General features: G+C 34.3%; 3 protein-coding genes and 1 pseudogene across 6 annotated transcripts; 3 read left to right on the forward strand and 1 right to left on the reverse strand.

Moving 5' to 3' along the window:
* Window positions 1-280: 280 nt before the first annotated feature.
* On the forward strand, window positions 281-4,783 carry LOC107940969 (uncharacterized). 3 transcript variants are annotated; one of them, XM_016874444.2, is made up of 7 exons: window positions 281-579; window positions 708-774; window positions 2,959-3,215; window positions 3,412-3,502; window positions 4,105-4,171; window positions 4,250-4,334; window positions 4,432-4,592. In XM_016874444.2, exons 2-6 carry the CDS (start codon window positions 770-772, stop codon window positions 4,301-4,303), a joined length of 474 nt encoding a protein of 157 aa, XP_016729933.1. In that variant the 5' UTR covers window positions 281-579; window positions 708-769; the 3' UTR covers window positions 4,304-4,334; window positions 4,432-4,592. The 3 variants fall into 3 exon arrangements, with proteins under 3 accessions (XP_016729933.1, XP_016729934.1, XP_016729932.1); XM_016874445.2 differs by having other exon boundaries at window positions 2,954-3,215; window positions 4,250-4,783; XM_016874443.2 differs by having other exon boundaries at window positions 4,250-4,783.
* Window positions 4,784-5,571: 788 nt separating this feature from the next.
* On the forward strand, window positions 5,572-6,520 carry LOC107940967 (26.5 kDa heat shock protein, mitochondrial). The gene is made up of 2 exons (XM_016874442.2): window positions 5,572-5,872; window positions 5,973-6,520. Exons 1-2 carry the CDS (start codon window positions 5,572-5,574, stop codon window positions 6,383-6,385), a joined length of 714 nt encoding a protein of 237 aa, XP_016729931.1. The 3' UTR covers window positions 6,386-6,520.
* A 4,857-nt stretch (window positions 6,521-11,377) lies between these two features.
* Window positions 11,378-13,234, forward strand: LOC107940970 (uncharacterized). 2 transcript variants are annotated; one of them, XM_016874446.2, is made up of 3 exons: window positions 11,378-12,302; window positions 12,424-12,596; window positions 12,808-13,234. In XM_016874446.2, the coding sequence occupies exons 1-3, from the start codon at window positions 11,781-11,783 to the stop codon at window positions 12,884-12,886; spliced, it is 774 nt and encodes a 257-aa protein (XP_016729935.1). In that variant the 5' UTR covers window positions 11,378-11,780; the 3' UTR covers window positions 12,887-13,234. The 2 variants fall into 2 exon arrangements, with proteins under 2 accessions (XP_016729935.1, XP_016729937.1); XM_016874448.2 differs by having other exon boundaries at window positions 11,398-12,302; window positions 12,849-13,234.
* Window positions 13,235-15,770: 2,536 nt separating this feature from the next.
* Window positions 15,771-17,325, reverse strand: LOC107940954 (protein ROH1-like; annotated as a pseudogene).
* Between the last annotated feature and the right edge of the window lie 503 nt (window positions 17,326-17,828).

Raw genomic sequence — 17,828 nt, forward strand, 5'->3', positions numbered from 1 at the left:
ATTTTTTACCAAATAAATATAGTAAAATAATAAAAAATATTTTACAAAAAAATATTTTACATACAAAGAAGCAAACCTTAATGTCTAAAAAAATATGATAATTTTATTCTCATTTTTTGTTTTATGTCATAAATTCTCAATTTAGTTAATTACTTATTATTTTATCAATTTGAGAAAAGATAATTTTTTTAAGATAAACTTTAAATAATAGCATAGAAATAACAATCAGTTTTTTAAGGTTTTCTTTTAATATTTTAAAAAGGTCCACCAAAAACAAAATATGGAACTTTGTATCTTGTTGACTTATTACCAAAAAAAAAAAGAGGAAGAAAGGTTAAAAGGAACACTTCAGCACAAGGAAAGCTTAAACAAAACTCTTTGGTCTATGTAAGCTCTGCTTTTCTTCTCAACTTTTTTTTTCTTTTAATCCTTCAAATTGGCCAAGTTGCTGGAAAAGAAAGACTGAGAAGAAGAACAATAATAAAAGAGGAAAAAGAAGACTTAAAAAGGCATCATCAGTGAAAATTTTCGAGCAACTAGAGACGCTGAATAAAACAAAGAAAACCCAAATTGACACAGGTAAATTTGTTTTCTTTCCCAAGAAGAATCAACCTATATATATATATTGTTATGCCTATTTGGTTTTTGTTCCATTTCCATAAATTTGATTAACTGCTGTTTCCTCAATGTTTGGTCTTTCATTTCAGGAAATCAGATTCCATTGAATTGCAGATCTCTTTTAGCTTTTGCTAGTTCTTGTTTTGTATATATGGGGTAAGTTTTCTGTTTTTCCCCCCTCTTACGATTTTGTTGTTTTACGTCGTTTTTATTGATTTTTTCCCCAGTTGCTTAGGGAAATTTTATTCCTCTCATTTTTTTTTTGTTTTGAATTTACCATTTACTTGTAAACATTTTGATGGGAAGTACTGATACCCACTCAATTCGGACATAAGCTTCATCCTGACCCCTTTTTACTTTAGGAATTGCATGCTCATTTGGTTCTTTAATTATGATCATAAATTTTTGTTGTAGCACTTGGTTCTGCAAACCACTAGGGTTTTGTTTGAAACTAAATACGAAAGTCCATTTAGTTTTTGATGGATATGGCGAAAAAGTGTATGCGCTTCTTTATTAGCATTGGTAATTTGTGAAAATTTGCAATGTTGTCTAGGGGTTTTATTTTAGTGGATAACTTTTCTTTTATTGAGTGAACATGAATGATTTTTTATTGAGGTTGATAAGATACGGCAACATAAGGACTTCAGAATGCCCTACCACTTTTTCCAGTTTCATATGTGTTAGAAGTATTGAGTCCATTATCGAAGGATGTTTATCTTGGTAACCCCGCTGCAATGCCGGGCATCAATTTTCAAGGTCAATGAATGGTTCCAGTCATAGTTTTGATTGGTTTAGTTTTCAGATAAACTGCCAGCACTTACTTCTTTAGGGAGCATTTATTGTAGGTTTTATACCTACTTAACTTTGTTCCAAGAAGTTAGTTTTGATGAAATAATGCGACCAATACCTCTGCTTAGTAATAGATTTGTACCGTGGATCACCTTTGAATATTTTTGGTCAAGGGCTAACATGGACTTGAGTTCTGTAAGGAAACATTAGACTGGAATGTTTTTAGTCAAGTTGGTCTGAGATGGAGTACATGGATTGTGAGTTCACAAAAGAAAGAATGTTAAAAGGAGCAACTATAAAAAATGGAGAGCAAAACCTATTGCAAATTGAACAGATACTTTGGCCCAGTCATGTCAAATGATGATGGCATCAATCGAGAAGTCGACCAAAGGAGCCACAAGTACAATTGCTAAAATGAAGAAGTGCTTTAGAAGTTACATATGCAACATACTTCTTAAGATCAAGTGAAACTTCTACAAGGCATCTTAAAGATCAACATTGCTTTGTGATAGCTACTGTTGGGTTTTCAATTATTGATATGTACAAAAAAAAGTTATTGTGGCTGATATGAGAATTCTTTGGTCGGCATTTGGATATGCAAAAACGTTAGGACTAGAAAATGGACACAGTCAGAACAGATTTGGATGGTACCAATATGGGTTAACATGAGAGACATGTTTTAAATTAGTTTGAACATTTGAGATAAAATGCTTATCAATGCTTTTTGTTAGGTTATGTGATGCTTATCAATGCTTTTTGTTAGGTTATGTGATTTAATGGAGAGTACTCATTAAGAAAAAGGTAGATTGAGATCAACTAGTACATCTGTGGAAACCATTGAAAAGGACTTTGCTATTATTTTACCTGGGATGTTAGTCCTAAACAGAACAAAATGGTGAAATTTTACTCTACACCATGGGAGAAGGCTTTATTGTTGTTATTGTTCTATGTACTTTTTGGCTATTTAAGGTGGTGCTCTGATTCCTATGAACTCTTAGCAAGTTCTGTCATTTTGAAAGAGAGTCTTGCCAAGATGTTTATTGTACTTGGCATAAGTTCAATGTGTCTCTCTGAATTTATGTGAATATTATCTCTGCTTATCAATGCTTTTTGTTAGGTTATGTGATTTAATGGAGAGTACTCATTAAGAAAAAGGTAGATTGAGATCAACTAGTACATCTGTGGAAACCATTGAAAAGGACTTTGCTATTATTTTACCTGGGATGTTAGTCCTAAACAGAACAAAATGGTGAAATTTTACTCTACACCATGGGAGAAGGCTTTATTGTTGTTATTGTTCTATGTACTTTTTGGCTATTTAAGGTGGTGCTCTGATTCCTATGAACTCTTAGCAAGTTCTGTCATTTTGAAAGAGAGTCTTGCCAAGATGTTTATTGTACTTGGCATAAGTTCAATGTGTCTCTCTGAATTTATGTGAATATTATCTTGTGTCTAACTAATGAACTTTCTATCATGATATTAGGCACAACTTTGGAGTTTTTGGTATGGTACTAATCATTTATATGATTATCCGTGATTGTAACAGAGCAGTGGTTGTCTAGGATGCTGTGCGAGGCCCATTTTCAATCCCTTGGTGAATGAGTCATCAAAAGGATTAAAATTTCAAGGACAGACAGTGAGTAAACCCAATATATCAGAAGGTTTCTGGACCACTAGCACTTGTGATATGGATAACAGTGCCGTGCAGTCACAGGGAAGCATCTCCTCAATCAGCACAAGCAACCAGACACTTGATCCAAATGGCAATGCTGCAAGTGCTAATGGCCCCTCCGAATTTGTAAATCATGGCAAGTTCTCTGTTCTTAAGTTACTTTGGTTGGTAGTTAAAAAACAAAGGGTTACCTTGGTTGGTGTTGGACTAATATATCTGACATCTGGATACCGCCGCCTATCTGGAATCTAGATAGTCCGGTTCAGACCACTTTTGGCACTAAACAAGATAATGCTCCGTTTTCTCCAACTCACTGCTGCTCTTGGATGCAGGCCTTATTCACTGGAACCAGACTAGGCAGCGGTGGGTAGGAAACAAGAAGTCTGAAAATCAGCCTCAGCAGGCCCGAGAACCGAAACTAAAGTGAGTTGTTATCAGAATGTATTAAATTAGTGTTTTTTTAAATTCCCATAGTTTTAAGATCTTCAAGTTCTATTCTTCCTATGAATTCTCTTCCATTTGCTATCAAACCTTTACCTATGTGGGGCTGGCTGTGTGAATCATATTTTGTCACTATGCTCTATTTGCGACCATAAAATTGAGGTCCCTTTTTAAATTTACTGTCTATGACATCTTTTGTCTTTCTGTTCACTAGTTGACATTGGATTTCTCCATTAGTTCACTTTGTTTTCCACGTGTGTTGATATTTATTTGCCTAGTATTCATTTCCATAGCTCATAAGATTTGAAGATTAAAGAGAAGGAAAACAAAAAAGGTTAATGCGTGTATGTCAATAATTCATAATGCTTCCATTATTTTTCGGTTTCTTAAGACTTGTGTCTAGCATCCTGGTTTTAGCAAAAATCCAGATGCTTGCCATTGTAGAATCTGTATCTTAGGTTATTACCTTGGAACAGAATTTTGTGTATAGTGAGGGAAAATCACTTTTGGGATATAAGCCCTAATCATTTAGGAACTTCCCTTTCTAATTGGCTCTGCATGGTTAAACGATTCTGGCTTTGCAGTTGGAATGCAACTTATGAAAGTTTACTTGGAAGCAACAAGCTGTTCCCTCAGCCTGTTCCTCTTTGTGTAAGTCCCATCTCCACCGAACTCATATAATCATAAAGTGCTTGCTTACCTGATTTGCATTCTCCTGAAATTTGACAGGAAATGATAGATTTTCTTGTGGATGTCTGGGAGCAAGAAGGATTGTATGACTGAGCAACAGAATAAAAACTGCATTTGGAAGATGGTTAGATATTAATATCAATCTTACTTGCTGTAACATTTTTATTGGTCCCATAGGGAAAACGCACTAGAGCTTAGCCTTGCTTGTATGTCTATTGTAGCAATTGCAGGTCTTGCTTACCTGCGGTTTCCCATGTTCTGGTTTTTTTTCCACCAACTGAATGGACCTTTTTGAACGTGCCATTGTATTGCATTGGAACTAATCCAAAAAATTGCTGGCTGCCTCAGGTGTTTGAGACAGCAATTTGTTTTTTTCGCAAAATTTCTTCCATAGGTTAGTGATAAGCTGTGACCATATGTCCCATCAGAAAGTATTACGCTTTCATTAGTTTCAAAGGTCCAAGATATATAGCTAGTCCCTCAGGATCTTAATGTTGGCTAGATTGGAATCTGAAGGACGAGAGACAAATCCAAAATTTATGTGATGTTTGGGGCGGGGTCAACTATTTATTCCAGGAAGTTTTTGAGTTGTTAATGCAATAACTATGGTCCTCCCTTTCACTAGCTAAGGATAAAACTTTACAGATTCATTTAGTCCAGGCAATGCCTCACCGTTCAGACCTTTCTCGCCTTTCAGAGACTGTTTCTTATTTTGTGAAAATTGTGTTAGTTGCCAAGGACCGGTGACTCAGTTTCTGTTAGTTGTGTGTGTGATTAGGATGAAATAATGGGAGCTTAAGCCCTACTTTACCTTTACTTAAATAGGAGCTATTGACTTAAATCTGGCCTGGATTACATACAAGCATTAGAAGCTATTTGCTAGAAATGAGATTCTCTAGGCAAGGCACTGATACTTTCATTAATTACCCAAGGGTATCACAGGGAGAGATTGTGGAAATAATTAAATACTGTTATCTAAATTTATCATTTTCCCAAAGGAAAAAAAAGGATAAAAAATATCTTACAAAGTGAGAAGGTAGAAAGCATCTGATGCCTTTTCCTCTGGAACACTCCACAAGAGTAACAGTTAATGTTTGAGAAGGTCCAGGAAAAAATCCTCTCAACTGTCTATCAATCTGTTGATAGGATTGTCTCCACCACCTCCTAGAACCTCGCAGAACACTCTTCCAAACTCCAATCGTCCAACACACGTATAAGATTTGCCTTAAATTTCCTCCCTCAGCATCAAACACTTGGACACCACCAACAAAAGATAAAACAGGAAACAAAGAAAAGTACAACCATTCTAAGTTTGCCTGCGTAGCAGCTTGTAAACTCACCATCAATCTCTGCACCCAACAATGGCACTGGCTCGTTTGGCTTTGAGAAATTTGCAACTAAGGGTGTCATCTTCTTCATCATCTCTTTTGGGTCATAATGTTGGAGAGAGGAGCGTTGGTGGGTTGCAATGGCAAAGGTGGAATGATGAGATGCTGAAGAGGTTTATGGCAACAGCTACTGATAAGGACTCTGACGACAAAAAACAAGTATCCGTGTCAGATGGTGAAAAGAAATTCAGGCTTTTCCCTAGGAGGAAAAACAGGAGGAGTCTTTGGAATTGGAGGAATAAACAACATGATTATGCTCCTCCCCTTTATGGTGGTAAATCTCATGGATTTCAAGTTCCTGGTTTAATCCTTAATTTTTTTTTCTTATCTTGTTCTCAGCTGACTATTTTTTTTTTCCTTTTTTGGTTCTTAAGAGTTATTCCCATCAGGCCTTGGGAATGCACTGTTGCAGGCGAGTGAGAACATAAACAGGCTATTCGACAGCCTCAACATGACACCATCCCAGTTGATTGGGCGCGTAAAAGAGCAAGATGACTGCTACAAACTGCATTACGACATGCCGGGGTTAACCAAAGAGGATGTAAAGATCACCATTGATGATGGGGTTCTAAACATAAAAGGGCAGCATAAGGAAGAAGAAGAACAAGGTTCCGGCGATGAGTATTGGTCTGCCAGGAGCTATGGCTACTACAATACAAGCCTTGTGTTGCCTGATGATGCCAAAGTCGATGATATTAAGGCTGAGTTGAAGGATGGTGTGCTTTCTATCATCATCCCTAGAACTGAACAGCCCAAAAAGGATGTGAAGCAAGTTCCAATCAATTGATACCTTCATGTATGAACTTGCTTGCTTAGTATCTTTCTGTTTGCCATGCTGGGTGTTTTCGTATGAAACTGAAATGGGAAAATAAACAGTTTGAACATATGTTGCTAATAAAAATTTAACTGGTATTTTGTCTGATTTAAATTTTTATATTTAATGTACTAAATCAAATGTGATAATTATTAAAAAAATAAAATGATGTTATTATTATTAGTTTTTTGCCCAAAAAAAAACATTCATGTATTAATTGAATAAATAAAGTACTGCAGTATCATCAACAAAGAAAAAACACCAATGAATCATTAAAGGTAAATAGGGTGCCTAATAAAATTAAAAGAGCAGACATAAAATCAACTCTATCAATATTAGGCCAAATAGGCGAATATGACAAGCCATTATATTTTAAGATAAACACCAAAAAAGATGGTGGGTGATGAATCTAACCCTCCAAATACATTTCCACTGTAGCATGCTTAGCTGCCTAGTTCGCAGCTTCGTTAGCATTCCTTTTGATCTTTTAAATTAAAAAGTTGTTCCCTTGATTTTTTTGAAGTATTAAACCTCTTTAAAATTAGTTTCAGCTTCCACCTTCTCTCAGAATCTTTTTTCTTAGATTCTGAAAAAAGAATAAGAGAATCAAATTTCAAAAACACAAATCTCCCAATCTATTTTTAACACCAAGTTGGACCCCTTTAGTGACAGCCATAGCTTCTACAACCTCAACCTCATCCGCTGTCACCTTTTCAGCTGCTCCATCAAGAACCATTCCTCTACAATCTCTACAAATGACACCTACACCAGCTTCACTATATTTAACATCGAACATCCCATCGCAGTTAATCTTAACCATCTTTCAGGTGGTCTCAGTACCCTCCTGCTTTAAATCCCCCTCAATCGAATATTCATTTCTGACTGATATATATTGTTGAGTAGTAGATTTTATTTATTCTACAAATGACCCCATTAATATCTACATACTTACCATCAAGAGTAACCTCGCACTTCATTTTCTAAATAAACCCGAATATAAAAAATCATCCTAGTGGTAAGACCAAAATGATATTATTTTATTCACTAAAAGTCAATACATCAAACATAAATTTCAATTTCCTTTCTCCCAAGGGAAAAAAAAATATGGATTAATGTTGTACATGTTAACCGAAAAAGAAAGAATATACGCTTGATGTAGTAAAATTTAAATGTAATTTAAGAATAAAGAAATACTTTCAAGAGAATAGTAAAAAATAAAGGAGTGATATAAGATTTTATAAGATTTTAAATTTAAAAATTTAACTAAAATTATATAAAACTGTTTTATTTTTTTTTTATTTTAAATTAAGATAAGAGGTAGGCTCAAATTGAAAAGAGAAGATGAATAACAATAATGAGTCCCGAAGCAGAAATTGAGCCACGCAGTTCAAGCCCATTACTATATATATTGATGGTTTTATCAATTTCAGACATTTGGCGTCGATACCTTAGAAATGGCAATGACCACCACTTTGTGTACTTCGTCTCCTTGGCGCCATCACTATTGTTTCACTTATTCCAATTCCAAAAGCTTCCATTCGGGTTCGCCTCAACAGTTGATCTTTCCCCGGAAGTTTGATCGCCATCGTCCCTCATTCCTTGTCCGCCTCCGGTCCAATTCCAAGACGCGCTCGCCACGTTGTCTTTCGGCTGGCCCCGGACCGCCTGACGCCGACCCGCCTCCTCCCCCAGGTTTCCACTGCCTTCTGAATCCGCTTTCTTATTTTTGGTAATTTTATTCATGCGTTTGAACTCAGATTAATTTGTTTGTATAAATAATTCTTCAAAATTTAGGCTTTGTCGACTAAAACAAAAACTATTCCTCTAATATGAGTACGGGATATGATCCTTCAAGCTTTTCAAATATGCACACATATCCATATTCAATACTCACAACCGAAATTGAGTGGACATACTATGCTGAAGACTCTTTTTGAGCAAGAGGAGGCCAAGGGCATGGGGAAATCGGAATGTTAGGTTAAGCCTAGGTTCCTTATGTTGATGTTCTGTCCTTCTAGTTTTAATTGCTTAGTTTTTCTTTCTGTGTTTTTTTTTCTTTCAATTGCAGATATATCAATGTAAATTCAAGCTTAGTGTAGACAAAGAGAGTGAAAGTTTGTATAGGAAAAACATTGGCAAGGTTACTCTTTTTTATTGTTAAAAGAAAAAAGAATTCGTGGTGTAAGAAAAGAAATAAACAGAGAGAATCATAATAGTATTTCAAGTTCCTCCAGAATTTAGTAATATTATTAAACAAAATAATATAATTGTTGAAACAAATAAGCATTAGTGCTTAATCTTGGACATCATCCATAAATGCAGAGACTAAAAGCGACTGATGAGAAATTTTTGTTTTGACAATGGTAATGGAAAAGATTTGAATTAGAAGTACCCATATTTTTCCTTTGCATGTAATTGGCTGGATTTGACTCTTTCTTCCTTGCTTATTGCATTTGAAATTGCTTAGAAGGTGGCGTCTTATGATCTTTTTTCATGGAACAGAGTTTGCAGGAAAGTTATCAAAATTTCAAGATCAAGTGCGGATCTTCTTTGCTGTCCTTTTCTGGGTGTCTCTGTTCTTCTGGTCCTCTGCATGGGATGGGGGGAATTCTGGTAGACCAGATAAAGGGTCTCGATTTAGAAGATAACCTAGTAAGATTTTGATTCTATATACATGCATATATATACAAGAAATACATCATTAATATAGACAATGATATGTAATTGTGTTCTTCCATTTCCAATTGGTTTTGTGATGTTAAGGAAACATTTTCCTGTAACATCTTAGTGAATCAATTCCATATTTCTTTCACTTTCTAAGATCATAAAGTTGAGATGCCGGACAGTGTAATTAAAATAGTTAGGAAGGGGTAAATGTAGCTTGCTGCTGTTTGTAGTTTCCATTGTTGTTGTAGATTAACAGATTCATTGACTGCTTTTTATGTACCGTTATTTGTCAGCAAGAGTAGAAAAAATTGTCTCTTGTTGGCGTGAGTGTTATTCTGCATTATTGGTACTCTTTATTTTCCCTTAAGAATCCCATCTGACTTCTTTTCTCTACAACATATTCAGATACACTGGCACGGCTCCTAAAAATATATGAAAGAACTTAATAAAAATTGAGCATACCTATGTCTGTTACGTATTGATATCCAATACTCGATCTTGAGTCCAGGTAACGTAGATGTTTCCACGTTGCTTACAAAATCAATCCCAATAATAGTTACTCTTATTATGTCTAATTAGACATCATAAGAGTGAGTTGCTACATGCGTAATCAGATGGCATTAATATGAAAATCTATTAGTCGTTTCTTGCTGCCGTTTATTGAATTTATAAATTTTATGTATATCAGGGCTATTGTTCCTTGAGTACATGGTGGAGATGCTAACCAATTAGATTATGATTGAGATTTTGCACAAAAGCTGTTATTAGTTATTATTGCAAATAATATCAAGATCAACAATACTTTTTCAAGAAGCTGTATTTCAACATTACTCCCTTTTAATGCAGCTGTAGTCAGGTCAAATAGCTACGTACTTAACTGATATTATTTGGACCAGAGGTGAGTGTCTGATATGGATGGGCTTTTGACATGTTTATGCTCAGTTTCCTGAAAGATGTTCTAATATTTGGAGAATCATATCTATATATATTAGACATGCGTGCCTAGCAATAGTTATTTTAGAAATAAAAAAGGTATAGCTAACATAGCTTTGTTATGTATGCAGCTTGTTTTGTACGTAGGACGAGGTATTCATATGATTAATTAGATTCAGAGAATTGGTGTTTTGTTTCATGTTCAATTACAGCATTGTTAGGGGAGGAAGGGTTTAGTTGATTGTATTCTTGGGAGGTGGTCTAGGACTAGGAGTAATGGAAAATTTGGTGGTTCAAGTAGGTAGTAAGACTGCTTGAATTGGTCTCGTATTTTAGGGTTTATTAATGTAAAACCAGCTGAGTAATGTGAAATGAACAGAAGATTTGACAAAAGGCCATTGTTTGTCTAACGTTGATGCATACGATGTAAGGGTAGACAAAAGTAGATTTGATATAAATCTATAAGAAATACCATTGACGGCAATACTCTACAGCTTGGGCTCAAATTTGACCGTCGTTTTACTGTTTTGATATTAGTAAGAAAAAAAAATTTACATTTAAATGAAATTCAGAGAGGATTAAATTGATCGGGTAAGAAAAAAAAAATCTTTGCCCAAATCTGACTCGTTTTTCGGATGGGGTGGTGAAACAAGTTAAAGATAGCGATCTGTTCGCGTGTGTTGTTATCTGTGAAAAGCAAAGGGCACGCGTCGACATAGTTTTGGGCAAGCTAAGATGTCAAATGAATATGATGGTGATGGTGAAAGCAAACGAGGTGCGTTCATTTACTTTGATCCAAAATGCAATCGGAAAGCGGGTGTGGTAATGCGCCGCCCACAGTGTGCCTTGCCCACTCCTGGTGTTCCTGTAAGTCGGAAATCGATATGTATACCTATATCCATATTGCGATCATATTGGTATTATAAGCTATAATTATATCTAATATATTAGATGTCCGAATAAATTTGAGTGGATTAATGCTTCGTCTGTTATATAAATTTCATACGGCATATTATGATATTATTTTTTCTTGTTTTATGAATCTTGTCTCAGATTAATGGGAAGTATTAATTGTATGCTTAAGCAGGGAGCTTGGGATCAAGCACCTTGAATCAATTTTTACTTTTAAAACCTTTCGAGATAAAAATGAAGTATTTAAGGTACACGATTAAGTTTATTTAAGTAATAAAAAATAAGTTGACTTTTGGTATTTTATTTTAAATTAATTATTTGTATTTGAATTGGATCTCAAACTTGGGTTTGTATTATATAAATAACAAACGAAAAGTTGACTAAATTCATGAATTAATTAAATGGTTTTGGACGTGTACAATAATAGCTCGATGATATTATTATTATCATCGTCATCAAAATAAAATTATCTTATCAAAGCATGCAGTATCAAGACATGGAAAAGTAAGTAGGGTTGTTGGGATGTTTGTCGTTTTTTAATGGATTGAGCTGATGCTTATCCGGTGGATCTGATCAAATAATACGCAGTTTCTTTATTCTTCTTCTTTAAATCCCAGTTAGCTATTTGCTGTTGTAAGCAGAGAAGTCTCCTCTGACAAACCCAAACCCAAACCCAAACCCTGTCAAATCTTCTTCTCACTTTGAAACAGATACTTGTATAAATCCTTACAAGAATCATATATATAGAATCTCTCACTTTATACTTCGTTACTTATTGCAAGAAAATATCAAATTTGGTTCGCTTGTAGAAATTTCCATATGGTTAGTTGGGTTTCTGATTCAAAAGAAAGAAAAAATGCTGCTGATGAGAAGCTTATCGACACCAATCTTAAATTCATGGTTATGTCACTCCAAAGACTGTTGTTCATCACCAGACCCCGACTTCCCCATTCTCCAAAGATCCGGATCAGTCTCTTTTTACACCCCAGCTTCCATTGATTACCATAAACATAAACAACTCAATCTCCCAAAACCAAGAAAAAAAGAGGGCAAACCCATGATACCAACACCGCACTCTCTCGACTTCCACAAACAAGCAGAGCAGGAAAGTGATGACCAAGAACAAGAGTCAGAACCCAAGTCTTGTTCCATCCGAACACTATTTTCAATTTCTGGGGTGGGAGAAAGAGTAGTGGATGATGATGAAGTTAGTAATGTGACGGATGGTGGTAGTATCTGCGGCCCTGGAGATGATTGTGGTGGCGGCGGCTCAGGGTTATTTGGGACTGACAGCACTGATGTTTACTACCAGAAAATGATTGAAGCAAATCCTGATAATCCGCTTTTTCTTGGGAATTATGCCAAGTTTTTGAAAGAGGTAAGGGATAAATTCTTAGGAAAGATAACTCTTGTTGGGTTCTTGATCTGACAAACAACTTCATCTGTCTGAATTTACATCTTGGTTTCATTGCATCGATTTACGTGTTGTTTGATTGCAGATTAGAGGGGATTTTGGCAGAGCTGAGGAGTACTGCGAGCGAGCAATTTTGGCAAATACTATTGATGGAAATGTTTTGTCACTCTATGCTCATCTAATTTGGGAAAACCAAAAGGATGCTCATAGAGCCCAAACTTACTTTGATCAAGCTGTTCAGGCTTCCCCACATGACTGGTAAAATACCCCCCCCCCCAAGGCACCAATTTATCAAAAGAATATTTTATATGTTCTTGGCATCTAAATTCTATAAGATCCAAATAGACCAACTATTTGCCTGAAACTTTTGCAAGTTCCAGAGCACTTGATGGATTCTTTGAATTCAATCTATTCAACGCTCTTCTTCCATTGTTGGAACTCCTGAAACTTAACGTGTGATCATCTGCAGTTTTCTCCTGGCTTCATACGCAAAATTTCTTTGGGATGCAGAAGAAGAAGAAGAGCATAGCGGGCAAGGTGACTGGTGAGAGTGGACAAGAAACTGATAACCATATACATCGTCCAGATTTCTGTCCTCGGCTTCCTCAACATCCATCCATAACCGCACCTTCTTAACTTATAAGTATCAATGTATGTTCAAAAACTGACTCGGTGGGAAATCCTATCCTACTCTCAAAGTGTGGGTTGTGAGTGTGGGATGCAGTATATATTCAATTCGGGTGTACAGGAGGTCTTTCTACACATTCATATGTCGAGAGCTAATGTATAGAACACGGTAGATGACAATCTCTTGTGTTGATTTTCCTCATTCACTGCATCTCGTAACAATAATTTTGCCTACATATATATAATAAGAAGTCATTTGTAAATATCAACACCTGGATTTAATCATCTGGCTTGCTCTTAAAGCTTTTATTACTCACTCAATCTTCATTTCCTGGACACCGTATGCTGTGTCTTTCTTTCTTTCAACACAGAATATTGGGACTAAAACACGATAGATGACATCATAAATTGATGATTTAATATCTTTTGCTACATATTTGGAAGATGAAATATATTTTATACATAAAAAACGTTGGTTTGATTTTATTTTATTCGTCTTCACAACGTGGACCAAATCCAAATGTACTACACATTGGTAATTGCAGAGGACGCATATCATTGATATCTTATAGTGGTTACTGCAATGCTTGTAATCATCTCAACTTTAGACCCATTTTATCCTTTTATCCATTTCTCACTACCTTTGTTCTGTTGTACGCAATTGCCTTTTTTCCATCTAATAACATTTATTTATTAATCACACTGATAATCATGTCTTTATCCTCGTCACCAGAAATTAAATTTTGGTTTGTTTTTGGGTAAGTATCATTAATGTTCTGTTTTTTTTTTTAATTTCTCAATGTATCCATTAGAGCGAGTCTAATGATTAATCATTCATGTTCTGTAAATTCATTAAAAAAATATATGCTAATCACAAGCTTTAAAACTATTTTATACCTAATGCGAGGATCAAACTACTAATATTTTAGTTCTGGTTAACAACTTAGTTATATCAAATTAAAAATTTGGAGAATAATTGTTTAACCAAAAACAAATATATGTTAGTGAGATTTATTTTATGCTATTTGAATTTGAATAAATAAGAGTGTGAAATATAAATATATGTTTTAGGAGGGAATATTTTTCATTTTATATGTTTTGTAATAGATCTAATTCTGCTATTACACTTTATACTTTGAGTAAGTTGTGGATTTAATACATATATATTTTTTAATTTGGTTATTTTTATTTTTTTTATTTTTTAAAATTTTAAACTCCTAACTAAATTATAGTTATTAAATTCATTAAGCTAAGTTTGTTATTTTTAAAATTTGATGAGCAATGCTATGTTTGTTTTGTTATTTTTACATATTACTCGCAAAAAATCAGTTAATGGAATTAACAAATGTCATTTGTATTAAGATTGAAATTTTGAAATTTTGAAATTCAACAAATATAGTCACAAAGAATGATCCAATTGATGAGCATGGACTAAAATTATAACTTCACGTATAATACGGGACTAATGACATAATTTAACCAAACAAATTTAATTGCCACCCTTGAGTTAGGAGTAAAATTTTAAAATTTAAAAAATATATAAACTAAAATTGATCAAATTAAAATATAGGTATTAAATACACAACTTATACAAAAAGGTTTAATAACAAAGTTTAAACTTTGTAATTTTTTGTAAGCTTTTGGTTTAGACCAAAATGAAAAAAAAAAACATCTATTGCTCTGAAAAAACCTAAAATCAATCTGAATCTGATTATTTAGATTACATATGACATGTCAATTAAAAAGTTATCATTACTCAAAATTCAATTGAATTTTATTTATTTATTTTATAAATATTTTATATTTGAAACGGTGAAAATAATTTAAAAGATGTATATAAAAAATATTTTTCAAAAAATATCATATTAAAATTATTGATTTTTTTTATTTACTTAAAAAATTATTGTTTTAAATAATATTATTGAAAAAATATTTCAAGATTTGGGTAAACTACATCTATGGTGACTATATTATTGATAAGTTTACGTTTTGGTCCCTCAACTTCAAAAAAATATAAAATGGTCATTGAATTATTAAAAAAATTTATTTAAGTCACTAGACTATTAAATTAGTTGTTGTATGACTTTTTCTCTTTGTAATGCCAGCAAACAAAAGATTTTATTTCCCTTCTCTTCTAGTTTTTATATAAAATAGTAAAAATAACTTAAAAGTTCTATATAAAAAATATATTTTTTATATTTAAAAGTGTGGAAATAACTTAAAGTCGTATATAACAAATATATATTTTAAATATCATATAAAAGTTATGGTTATTTTTTTACTTAAAAAATTAAATTTAAAAAATTTACGAAAAATCAAATAATATTCAAAACAGTTGTTTTGTTAAAACAGTAAAAAGAAAATCAAATCTAAAAAATTAATTTAAAAAAGAAAGCAAAAATCCAAAAGAATTCCGGCCAACCAAACAGAAATTATCCGAGGTTGACAGCTCCAAGATTAAAAAGTGGATACAATATTGTTTGAGTCAATTTTTTGGCTACATTTGCAGCAAAAGCCTTTGTGTAAATCTAAATCATCCAGTGGAGTGGATAGTGATTATGGTTTGAAGTGCTAAAGCATGATAATGGTGTATGGAGCAAAGGAAGGACAGTATTAGCCATCCATGAAATATCCCACCAAAACATTAAAAAAGAAAATAAAATTAACCAAAGTTTTCAATTAAATTAAATTAAATGCATAAATTATTTTTTTTCATGCGATCTCTTAAAATCATTGTGATCCACTCTACAATCATCAAAAGTCAAATGTGATATAATTTTAAAAAAAAAAAAGTGTAAATGAAAATGTGAATCCAAAGCCCTCCTAATACAAAATATTACGGCAGTAGTTTTGAATATTTACATTTACCTGAGAAGCAAAGAATCAAATAACAGTAAACACATTAACCGAAGGCCAAAGCTTAAAAAATAAATAAAATAACAACATATTCATTTTGTGTCCATCTTCAAATCATAGGCAAAAGAAAGATCAAAATCTTATCTCGTAAATATTGTAACCTTCAAGTCAACAGCCCCCCATGGCCATCGAGAGTTATAGGACAGGTGCAGAACCTTTCTCCAACACATCAAGGAACTCAGTTCTGCTTCTTACAATCCTATGAAACACTTCCCTAATATGCATCTGTAAAGGGGTCAATCCTTGATCCATCCTCCCAAAAATCTCCTTTAATTCCGAAACATTTACTGCTGCTTCCTTCACTTTCTCAGCGTCTCCAGGGAAGTGGAAAGAATCCGTAAAGTCAATCAAACTCTGAGCCAGTTTCTCCATTTTCTGCAGCTCATCCAACAATCCAGACATCCCTTTCTTCTCCTTCTTCTTCCACTCATCAGCGATTTTCTCTTGTAATCCAATCAAGCTATGGGCCCAATTCAGTTGCTTGGGAACCGGGAAATGAGTGGGCAACCCGTTCCTCTCTTGACAAGGTATTGCAGCTACCAATGCCCACATCACAAATATCATGATCACGTTCATGGTATAAATTGGAGAGGGCAAACCCGAAGCCTCTGCTCCACGTGGTGCAACCAGGTTGTAAATCATGGATTGAATCTGTTTTGCGGATGACCAATTCTTAGCCACCTGCCAAGAAAGTGACCTGAAATGTCCGGCGATCTGCTCCTTATTAACACCTCGGCGACCAAAGGACCAGCTCCTTTCCGTGGCTTTAACATGAGTACCTTCTTTATCGTCCAGATTCATTGCGGAGAGGAGCATAAGTAAGGCCTTTTTAGCTCGCTTGGCATGGCCGTCCCCAAGAGGGTTTTGGTCCAAAGCCGAAATAACAATCTCAGACAGTTTTTGGCAATGCCTAACGGAGTCAACCCCATTGGCAACGGCATTACAAATGTCCAAAGCCTTGACGGCGCGTTCGATGAATTCAGGGATCAAGCGATCAAAAGGAGGCTTGGAGAGTTGGGAAGGGTCACGATCCATAATGAGAATAGCCTCGAATTCGGCTTCGCAGCAAAGGAAAACATCGAGGAGTCTGTGTAGCCAGGAAACTGAGAGAAGGGCATCGTCCTCGGGTGGTGATGAGAGTTCGGTGAAGCGATCAGAAACATGCTTTTGGAAAAGCTCAATGTCTTCAAGCTCTTGCTCCTGAGTATCCATGATCACCTCCTGACACTGATTCTCCCCAAGAAAGACACTTGGTTTTCGTTTGAATGCATTGCATTTCTGTTGCAATTGGTTTTTACAATGAAAGAGGGTCGTGTGTGAGGATAAAATTGCTTGCAAAGAATTCAATGGTGAGGGGCCCCGACTGGTTCTTAGCACGCTGACTCGGGACTCCTTTCCATTTTTTTTTTCTGTCTGGCCCCCAAAACCCGCCTTTCTGTTTAAAAAAAAAAAAACAGATAGTCCCTCCCTTTGACCAGGTCATTTCATGATGGCCCCGCCCGGCCCCCCTCTCATTTCTTTTTCGTCTCGGTTAAATTCTGCTATTGAGTACCTGTATTTTTTTTTTTGCAAAATTAAGTTTTTATATTTTAATTTTATCAATTTTAGTCACAATTCAAATAGTAGCAAATAAATTTATTTGGTGAAATTTAATTATTAATCTTATACTATGCGAATAATAGTAAATTTAGCTCGTATTCTCTAATTGGATCATTCTGAATCTCTATAATTTTCAAATTTTAAAATGTTAATCTTGAAAAAAATAACCGTTATTAATCTATAAGCTAGATTCTTAGTGAATAATATGATAAATAACTAGCTGACATGGCGTTATACATATGATCATATATTTTTCATATTAAATTTTAAAAATAGCATGATTTAACTTAATAAACTTAATAATTGTTATTTAACAAAGATCAAAATTTTAAAATTTTAAAATAATTA

Source organism: Gossypium hirsutum, chromosome A05 (genome assembly GCF_007990345.1).
Source record: "Gossypium hirsutum isolate 1008001.06 chromosome A05, Gossypium_hirsutum_v2.1, whole genome shotgun sequence".
Taxonomy (NCBI): Eukaryota; Viridiplantae; Streptophyta; class Magnoliopsida; order Malvales; family Malvaceae; genus Gossypium; species Gossypium hirsutum.